Here is a 10532-nt window from a genome sequence, read left to right as displayed (position 1 = left end):
GTGGTAGTAGCAGTAATAGTGGTAGTAGCAGTAATAGTAGTAGTAGCAGTAATAGTGGTAGTAGCAGTAATAGTAGTAGCGGTAATAGTAGTAGCAGTAGTAATAGTAGTAGCAGTAGTAATAGTAGTAGTAATAGTGGTAGTAGTAGTAGTAGTAATAGTAATAGTAGTAGCGGTAGTAGCAGTAGCAGTAGTAGTAGTAGCAGTAGCAGTAGTAGTAATAGCGGTAGTAGTGGTAGTAGCAGTAGTAATAGTGGTAGCAGTAGTAATAGTGGTAGTAGCAGTAATAGTGGTAGTAGCAGTAATAGTAGTAGTAGCAGTAATAGTGGTAGTAGCAGTAATAGTAGTAGTAACAGTAATAGTAGTAGTAACAGTAATAGTAGTAGCAGTAGTAATAGTAGTAGCAGTAGTAATAGTAGTAATAGTAGTAGTAGTAGTAGTAGTAGTAGTGGTAGTAATAGTAGTGGTAGTAGTAGTAATAGTAGTGGTAATAGTAGTAGTAGTAGTAGTAATAGTAGTGGTAGTAGCAGTGGTAATAGTAGTAGCGGTAATAGTAGTAGCGGTAATAGTAGTAGCGGTAATAGTAGTAGCGATAATAGTAGTAGCGGTAATAGTAGCAGTAGTAGTAGCGGTAGTAGCAGTAGCAGTAGTAATAGTAGTAGTGGTAATAGTAGTAGTAGTAGTAGTAATAGCGGTAGTAGTGGTAGTAGCAGTAGTAATAGTGGTAGTAGCAGTAATAGTGGTAGTAGCAGTAATAGTAGTAGCAGCAGTAATAGTAGTAGCAGTAGTAATAGTGGTAGCAGTAATAGTAGTAATAGTAGTAGTGGTAGTAGCAGTAGTAATAGTGGTAGTAGTAATAGTAGTAGTAGTAGTGGTAGTAGTAGTGTACAATTATACAGAAAATGTAACACAAGCGCGCCACAACCAAAAAAACATTACAGTTGAAAGACTTTTTAAAGTAAGCTAATCAATAAGGCTATGAACGTGGAGATGAGCAAAGTGGACGGGAGCAGCAGCAAAACATACGTTATCCACCTAAAAAATATGGATATCAGTGTACGTCATATGTAGAATGTTGTCACCGTGTCGTCAGACAGCCGTTTCCGACGGGGAGCTGAAGCAGTTAAATCTCTGTCTTCAAAGCCACAAGAATTCTTTGACAAAAGCGATAAGCTGGTCTACTGCTGCCGTGATCAGTTAGTTTGTGTTATTTTGGATCCAAAATAAATTGGAGTCAACAGCGGTACATTGCTAAGCTTTGGTGCCGGTGTTGTACTCCTGTCTGCTTCTATACATAGCAACGTAAGGGCACATGGGAAAAGGTAAGGTATACATAAGGAACACCACTGGGAGGCTACAGCATGATATAAAAACCTAAAAACATAAATAATGGACCCGCCCTTTAACAGCAGCGCTCCACAACATCATCAGCAACAATCCAGGCTGCTGCTGTGAGGTGGATCTGTGCACCTCTGTATGACCGACACTGAACTTTGGAGCAATGCATGAAATACACCACAGCTGTCTATGAACCTCACCTGTTGCCGTAAGCCGTGGAATGTGCCGATTGGCTCGGTGTCTTTGTGTACTGTGACATCATCTTTGTACACGTGGATGTCATCGCCATCACTCTGGGCACGCCAGAACCCCACCAGGCCCCGCCCCTTCAGACTACCGCTGTCAATCATCTGGTTGAGCAGCCGCTGGGCGTCATCGAAGACCCGGCCAGCCTCCGCACCTGCAGGAAGTATATATTGCTCACGGTCAGACACGGTTTCACCTCCTGTGACGACGAGGCTGGGACTTCCTCTGACTCACTACTGATAATGTGTATGTGTTGTCGTAGTAGTACACTTATTTGAGCTTTCAGGATTATGTCACTGGTTTCACTGCACTACTCACCAGACACTGTACCTTCCACAAGCACGTGCATTCACAATATATACAATGGAGTGCAGAAACAATTTTGTAAAAAGTTGGAGCGTTCTGCCGCTCCAATTTTGCTTTGGTACCACTCGCACCATGAGTTCCAAACCACGCCCACCAGAGACTGACCCAGAATGCATCTGTGGGTTGTGCACGGCGGCTGCGTAGGATAGTTTCAGACTTGTGTGATCCAAACATCCCCAATAACTCCAGAGTGTTGTGAAGTCAACATTTATTGAAAAAAAAAAAAGATAGATGTAATAATTTCCAAAATGTTTTTGTCTAACGAAATGTTTAGCCTTTCAAAAACATGTTGTCAAAAACCTGTTTGCTGTCCCGCCCACACAAAGGAGGCGCCTATTAAACGAAAATGACAATTTATATTCATAAAAGAAAGTTGAATGAATAGAAATAAAATAGATCAGCTCGTAAAATCTGATGAATCACTTTATCTCAATTTAGAATTTTGTTGGAGGATTTTTTTGTTAGGTTGATGACGTCATATTTTATGGAATTCAAAGCTTCATTAAAACCTGAATAGAAGCTTTGAATAAAAAAACAGCATTAGTTACAGCAGCAATGCAGCTTGTCTCTGTAGTGGAGCGAGTGGTGAGCGATTGACCTCTGAGCCGAGCGTGCAGCGATGTTTAGCGGAGCGGCTTTGAGAGGAGAGCACCCAGCTCTCCACTCCGCTCACATGCCCTGGTTAACATCCAGTAACATCTCTTTATGGTAATCCATAATGAATGGTTTACCTTTTAGTGAATAATGATATTCAAACGTGAGCCAAATAAAGGATTTTACTTTGAACCATGATAACTTGATTATTTCCTTATGATAGATTAGAAGGAAATATATAATAAACTACAGTATTGAATCATCTTCATTCTTGCTGATATACAGAACTGAGTGTTGACATCGCCGAACGGAAAATGCACGATCAACATTCACGTAGCACGACGGACGCTTGTGGTGTGTTGGTGAAGCTCGTACCGACGGTCTTGTCGTTGAATATCTTGGGGTAGCCTCTGTTGGGGTATTTTCCTCTCAGCTGCCACACATCGAAGAAAGGCTTCCAGTCGATGAAGTCCAGCAGACTGTTCAGGTCGTAGCACTCGAACACACGGGTGCCCAGGAACTGAGGACGCACTGAAACACAAAGACGAGGAAAGAGCACACTTGGTTTTTAAAAGGTCCATGCAGAAAATGAACATTTCCAGTATTGAGGGAGCTGCAATGTTCTCGCTCGGGGCAACTCCTCAGCATCAATGTGCGTCCACTGGAAGAGTTGCTCTTTGCCCCTGAGAGGCTCTGATTGTTATTATAGGTGTCTTTATGACAAAGAAGAGAGAAATGAAAGCTTCTTCTTTACCTGCGTCCTGATCCGGTCTGCTTGTTATCGTGTCATGTGACTTGATGAACACGGTGGGAAGGTGAGTAGCAGAGAGGAGAGCCGCTGCTGTCAGTTTGTTGAGTTGGTGTTTTCTAAAAGATGTTCAATGTCATGGCTGAATATCGAGCTGACTTCCACAATGTGGATGAGGACAGATTTCAATAGGACATTTGTCCTCGAGTTAGACTCAACAACAGACAGGAAGTGAAAGGTTCTTTCCGTAATGTTATCAGACACAATCTGAGCCCGTCGGAGACAAGAACAACACTTCTAGTGGACGTACATTGACGGTGAGGAGTTGCCCCGAGCGAGTACATTGCAGCTCTGTAATGACTTTGGATTTAATTGATCTGAGCTAACTTACCTGGTCTGGGCAGAGAGAGCCAGTCGATATGTAAAGCCTTGTCTCTGGCCTGGGAAAGAGACAGATACCTACGATCCTGAGGATGAAGAGGAAGGCAAGGCAATTACATTCATGCAACACATTTCAGCACAAGTAAACTCAATTGGCTAAAGTTAATATTTATGTGCAAACACACATACAACCCACTGAGAAAAATTCAGGACATTAAATGATTGGATATCATTAGTAGCAAACAGATGTGTAGGTCTAGAACAGGAAGAGAACAATGCACAGTGTCAAAGTGTGATGCATGCATGATTGTCTGGGACATTTCAGTATGTCATGGCAGTTTGGAAATATCTATTTCTCCAACTTCTCTTTTTCTGTGACCAAATGATTTGAACATACTAAGTTGCAGTACATTAAAAACACTGATGGCATAGAAAAGACAGTTGTATATGTCACCGTTGGTGACTGATGACTCGGGGAAGAAAGTCAAGTGATGAAAGAGTCGATGAGAGGGAGGAGGAGCTTAAATGGGTGGTTTGACGAGACGTGAGGCGCTCTGTCACCTGGTCCACACCGACTCCAGTAGAAACACACACAGCGGGATATCTGTGTGATTAAACAGCTGTCTGTTCAGATCACGCTTCACTAAACGTGAGAAAAATAGACTTGGAGAAAAGTCGGAGGGCGTGAGTGACGATTGATACATTTAATAAAATGGAAGTGTATCTATTCTGTGAGACGGACGTCAAAAAGCTTTTCTGAAAACGCTTTCTGTATGGATTGAGTCAGACCATCTTCTGTCACGTGTTCCTGTTCACTTGTGCGATACCTTTGTGATGACTCTTCAACGTACTCCACTAGTACACAATAGAAGGTCAAGATGAAGTTTCTTTTACTGGGAAGATACACATGGCGTTCTAGCTCTGTGCAATGTGCTGAAACTATCACATTATGTGCTACTGCTATCTGGTGTTGGCCTTTGGTTTACATCAGTAACAACCACTTATTTAACATATCAAAAATAGGGACAGCAAAAGGTGCACCCCAAAATGAATACATTTTAAATATTTGTTGCATTAGTTATATTTGAATATTGCTGGTACAATCAGAACCAGACTGAATGGGTTGCAGAGTGTGTGGTCAAAACAATATTGTATTCATAATGAATACATAAATTATAATATTTTGAAATGCTTAGCTATCCGATGTTGACTCAGACGTGAAAGACACGCAGTAACCCAGCCTATGTCATGGGAAAAATGACCTGAACAACTCCCATGGTGCATCACACTCAAAGCAAATCACACTGAACTACAAACACTTCCTTCCTCCCAGAAAGACACAGACAATAACCAATAACTGGACTCCAGACCATGATGTTCATACTCAGGTATTTATGAGAGTAATGTGTTCTGAATGCAGGAATGGAAAGGTGTGTATATTTTGAACATATATCTGTTTTTGAAAAATACATTTGCTTGATTTGAATTCTATAAAAGTGGGTCCATGGGAAGATGCGTCTCCCAAGGGGAGACCAGTTGTGAACCAGTGCACTAGACCATCTTCAACATTAGAGTGGTTTAAAGAATAGTTGTGGAAGAACTATGGATTTCAGCACCCACGAGAGATACTGTGTAGTAAAGACGATGTCATTTATGAACATATCTCAGAGATGACCAACGAGTACTGTGTGTGCGTTAACAGCCTGATACATCTTCTCCCTTAATGAGCCACTCAGTCCCACACACACCCTCCCGCTGCCACAAACACTCACTAGAGCAGCAAATGTGGATTAATCCGCCACTGAAAATAGTCCCAAACAAATACCCTATTTTTTACTGTTTTACCGTTTCAATAACTACAACGACCAGCTGTTTTAGGAGGTTTTTGGATTAAAAAGTAAACCGAACTGTTTTTAAATGATTTATGATAAAGGTTCAAGAGACGTGGATGCAATGCTGACGGTTGCCTATGTGGGTCACAGGACACAGAGGTGTAAAACCCCCTCTAGTGCATACCTTACTGGGCCTTTCCACCAGCCATTCTTACCTTCAGGGAGTCGTAGTGCTCCTGCCTGATGTCTTCATACTCCTCTTTCAGGTCCTCAAAGTACTCCTCCCTCATTGCCTCATCCAGGAGCTGCGAGCACTGGCAGACAGGAATACAAGCAGCAGAAAACACACTTGTTGGGACTGTAGTGACTCACATCAACTAATATCAACTCCCTGCATTGAGAGATTATTGCCCCCCCTGAGGAGGTTCTATTCCCACTTCCCTCAGTGAAAGACAGAATGTAATGTAATGCCTTCTTAGACTGTTTCAAAGGAACACACTTTTGTTGTAGGTTTCTCAATGCATTCTTGGACATTTTCTAATATATTTTCTCATGAACTGCTGGACCTGAAAATCCTCCGGCACGTCATCATATGTGTCCAAGATCAAAGCAGCCAGGGTATTTTAAAAGACACGAATGGGCTTTCATTCAAATCCATTTGTAAAATAAACATGTTTTTATATTTCTAAATGCATTTCTATCCATGACTAATGAATGCCATTGGGTTTTCTGAAGCCCGAGGGGGAGGGAAAAGTGCTCCGTCTTACCACCACCACACTCCTGGAGGCGTCCAGAACATGGATAGCAGGAGAAGTGTAGCGAGGGGCGATCTTCACCGCTGTATGCGTCCTATCAAAATGCAAAACACACAAATTACCCAAGAGACCGCTGCATAATATCAACATGTTATGGTCAGCAGGGGAGGTCCACCTTACAATAACTACTTACTTTTCAAGAAATGTCACCATTATTAATTCAATAACTATCCATATAGATCAGTGTGAGAAATACGTGGGGTCTCAGGGCTCACTTCAGACCCACTGACAGCCTCAACAGCAAAATGGTGGGGGTCTCCAATATCATAGGACGAATACTGGTCACTTGCAATTGTCACTAAAATGTCTTTTAAATGGTTACTGATCTCCAGCAGTTTATCATCATTCAAAGTGCAAAGCATTTATTCACAAATATGAAGAGCCCTAAATGTCACAGCCAACCGGAGACGCAACAGAAGCAGGAAGCGAGTCGGTCTTCGACCCCGTTTGGACAAATGTGATCGAGAAGAATGTTTCTTTGTGTTACTTTGATGTGGTGGCTCCTCCAATCAGCAGCGGCGTTGTCATTCCCAGTCTCTCCATCTCTTTGGCAACGTAGATCATCTCATCCAGAGAGGGGGTGATGAGACCAGACAAGCCAATGATATCTGCAGGAACAGAGCAAAACATCCCACATGATGCTGCTGACATTATAAAAGAACAACAAGCAGTACAGCCACAATCATTTCAAGCATTGGATTCATTTGGAACATTGGCTACAGGGCAAAGTCAGGGTCTTCTTTTTGTGAAAGTAATATAAATATTATTATTATATCATCTAGCAAATAATAAATTATGATTGTAGTGTTAGTATCATGATAGAGCACAAAGCCAATGATCACTTATAATTCCCTTGTTAGGATGAATGTGTCAACAATGAACATTTAACTCATTGAATAGTCTTTTATTTGATGTATGGTTAAAAGCTCTGTATTTTACTGCGGTATCTTTGATGATCACTTCTAGCATCTTCTTAGGAGAATTACTTGGAAATAAAAAAGCAGCTAAAGGATTTCCCCCCCCCGAACATGCAGATGAGTTGTGGGACAGAGGAGAGTGGAGTTAGTCTTCCTCATGAGCTGCACACAACCTTAACGGCCTCCACCAAGAAGGTACGGCAGCTTTTACATTGCCTTAGAGGCCCAATCCAGGCCCAAAAAAGTTAGGTAATCACTCGCTACTGCTTGAACTGTCAAGTGTAAATGCTGGTATGCTCATATCTGGAGGCCACTTAGATGAGCATCTTTAACATTTTGATCGACTCAGAGCTTCTTGATTTCATAAAGTGGAGGGGAAATTGCACCCATTGGTGTGCAATGTGTATTTCTGCTGAGCCGAATGGGTCTGCATGTTGTACTTTAAACCAGAGGCAGTAGTGCAGCAGCTCTCTGGGCCTTTTGTGTCTAAAAGCAATTTTCTAAAAGAAAATATTTATGAAATCAAATAATTTTCTCGGCTAATTCTAATTCGTAAAAATATGTTCCGTGGTCATCGCAGGCTGATGATATGTAATCTAAAGTGTCCACAGTACCTGCTTTCTGTGTGACGGCCTCTCTGAGGATCCGATCACAGGAAACCATCACGCCCAGGTCTATCACTCTGAAAGACAAGAAAAATCCAAGATCTCTGTTCATTTCCTTCTTCTGGATTTTAAGGGTGTTGAATTCGATATTCAGAGCATTGACGAGCAGAGAGAATTACTCTCCCTATTTGTGTGTTGTAATCTGAGCTTCTCTGTGTTTTGTTTACATAGTGGGTCCGGCCGTGCGTTCATGTCAGTGCATGCGAGTCCCTGTGTGTGTGCACCACTGGCTAGCTAATGGCTGCTGCTCTGCACTGCTCTCACATGGCGGTTACAGCCGATAACGTCATGGAAGCGTAGCACCAACCCTCGGGTTCCCCCTCAGGTAAACACGGTTAGCTCCGTCAGCACTGTTGCCGTTGGTGACACTGTGAGTGCTGTTGGCAACGTTACCCGACAGCCCCCGGCTCAGCACACACCATGTGGAGGGAATCCTTAAACAATAGATGTGCCACCAGAACAAACCACACTGCTAATGCTACTAGCGTTCCATTTCAGTTACCTTGCACGCAGAGTGCATCAATAACCTGAGTCTGCTCAAAAAGCATGTGCTGACATGGTGATGGAACTGTAAACATTCAGCAGTAAATCAGTTTTACCTGAAGTTGTTGCAACCCAGCACCACACCTACAATGTTCTTGCCAATATCATGGACGTCTCCCTTCACTGTAGCCAGCACTATGGTGCCCTGATAGGGATCCTGCAGACCAAGGAGAAAACAGAGGAATTGAAGGACCAGAGAACAGGATGAAAACCGTCCATGTTTTAAAGTTGTAGTTTATCATGAAGCTGCTCTCTTCTCTCTTTATCATTTTCCTCCATATTTTAGGCACTGCAACTACTTCAGCTTAATTTGCACAGATGTCCTGAACCAGTCTTAAAGAGCCAGCATGTAGCATTTTAGGGGATCTATTAGCAGAAAGTAATGAATATTGTATTCCCTATGTTTTCATTTGTGTGTAATCACCTGAAACTAAGAATGGTTGTCTGTCCTCAGATCTACATAGGGAATGGGTCCACCATGTTGCTACGGTAGCCCAGAACGGACAAACCAAACACGGGCTCTGGAGACCCTTATGTTTTTAGGTTACACCTGAAGGCCACCGTAGTTTCCAGACACGCTTGTGAAACTTCCGTAACGTGAGCCGCAGAGGGCAACACCGTGGTACCACCAGCCTCCTTCTGACTTCTGTTGCTGCTTAAGTAGAGTTATTATGGACCTGATTTTTATTTTCAGAAATCAATGAATGTACCATAGATAATAGATCACTCCCTAGGTATAGTTTTTTTTTTTTTTTTTGTTTTCTTTGTGGTTTCTGTTTTTTTTTTTTTATCCGTTATTTCCTTGTTCTATATGCGTTATAACAAAAATGAGCATCATCTGAAAATCTTCACATGCAATGTACATTGTCTGAAAGACATTTGTAAATGCTTAATTGATGCCCAATATCAATAAAAAAAAAAAATTAAAAAAAAATTAAAAATTAAAAAAAAAGTTGAGTTATTATGGTATGGACTCTGAGCGGGGTAATGGCACTACCACGGTTTTGCACTCTGTGGTCATGTTACCACAGTCTTGTAAAGGGAGGAGAGGGGAGGGGTATTGGGTTGGTTGCCATCTGCACTGTGCCTTTAAGGGTCGGGAATGAGGCCTCTGCAGTCATTTTTTGACAGATCGTAATGCCAACAAGAAACAAATTCATTTTCCATCTTTGGTTTGTTAGCACCAAATAAACCGCTGGAACCCCTCCACACAACCAGCATTGTTAGCATATGAACTTTAGTATTCCGTTTATGATGGAGATGAAGAGACGCCTTCTAAATCCAATCCATGGATATCAAACAACATCTTATAGGAAACTATACTTTATTACAGAAAACCATGAAGGAAAAGGTGTGCGCTTTTCTATATTGAATGTAGACCGATGCAAATAATGTGGAACCAAACTCACAAGCGTGAGTTCAGCCTGGACACTTCTATTAGCCGAACGCTGTTAGCACCTGTAAGTTATTTGGGACTTCCTCCCTAAAGCCTACATAAATGAATTAGCTTTTTTAGGTTTAACAGATATATGCTACGTTGAATTACCATGGTAACATCACATGGTCTCATGGGAAAAGACTTCATGATCTTCCTAAGAATATCGTGGTCAAAATGAGAGCAAATGCATCCTTATTAAGTGGAGACTGACCAATTCCTCAGTTGACCCCGACAATGCCATCATCTCCTCCCTCTCCTTCTCCATGAAAGGAATCAGATAGCCCACCGCCTTCTTCATAACGCGAGCCGACTTGATCACCTGCAAACACACAAGGACTCAAAGTCGTATTACCGTTTCCTCCAAAATAAACAAAATATACATTTGTCTTATAATTTGTATTGAAGTCTATGAGAAAATGACTCTACTTCTCTCTTGATTTATTACCTCAGTAAACATTGTAAACATGAGTTTATGGTCTCAATCTCTAGTTTCAAGTCTTCTTCAATACAGCATGATGTTCATTTAGTGTCAAACAGACCATAAAGATGATGCTAGATGATGCTTTAGGGCGGGGCTACTGTGATCGGCAGAATCTGAGATAGATATATCGATATCTATATATCGATATATATCTATAGATATCTAGATA

General features: G+C 41.7%; 1 protein-coding gene across 2 annotated transcripts in view; it reads right to left on the bottom strand.

Annotated features, from left to right (window-relative positions):
* Positions 1-10532, bottom strand: part of mtr (5-methyltetrahydrofolate-homocysteine methyltransferase) — a 38920-nt gene that overhangs the window by 6907 nt on the left and 21481 nt on the right. For both annotated transcript variants that reach the window (XM_031877768.1, XM_031877769.1), the window contains 9 exons: positions 10094-10201; positions 8501-8601; positions 7851-7918; positions 6807-6927; positions 6272-6353; positions 5720-5818; positions 3683-3758; positions 2919-3074; positions 1538-1737 (listed from right to left, as the gene is read on the bottom strand). In XM_031877768.1, coding sequence (XP_031733628.1) covers positions 1538-1737; positions 2919-3074; positions 3683-3758; positions 5720-5818; positions 6272-6353; positions 6807-6927; positions 7851-7918; positions 8501-8601; positions 10094-10201 — 1011 coding nt within the window. The remainder of the gene's footprint in view (positions 1-1537; positions 1738-2918; positions 3075-3682; positions 3759-5719; positions 5819-6271; positions 6354-6806; positions 6928-7850; positions 7919-8500; positions 8602-10093; positions 10202-10532) is intronic.

Source organism: Anarrhichthys ocellatus, unplaced genomic scaffold (genome assembly GCF_004355925.1).
Source record: "Anarrhichthys ocellatus isolate YVR2014 unplaced genomic scaffold, GSC_Weel_1.0 scaffold148, whole genome shotgun sequence".
Classification (NCBI taxonomy): domain Eukaryota; kingdom Metazoa; phylum Chordata; class Actinopteri; order Perciformes; family Anarhichadidae; genus Anarrhichthys; species Anarrhichthys ocellatus.
Note: the sequence above shows the minus strand (reverse complement) of the source record. Positions and strands in the feature narration are given on the sequence as shown.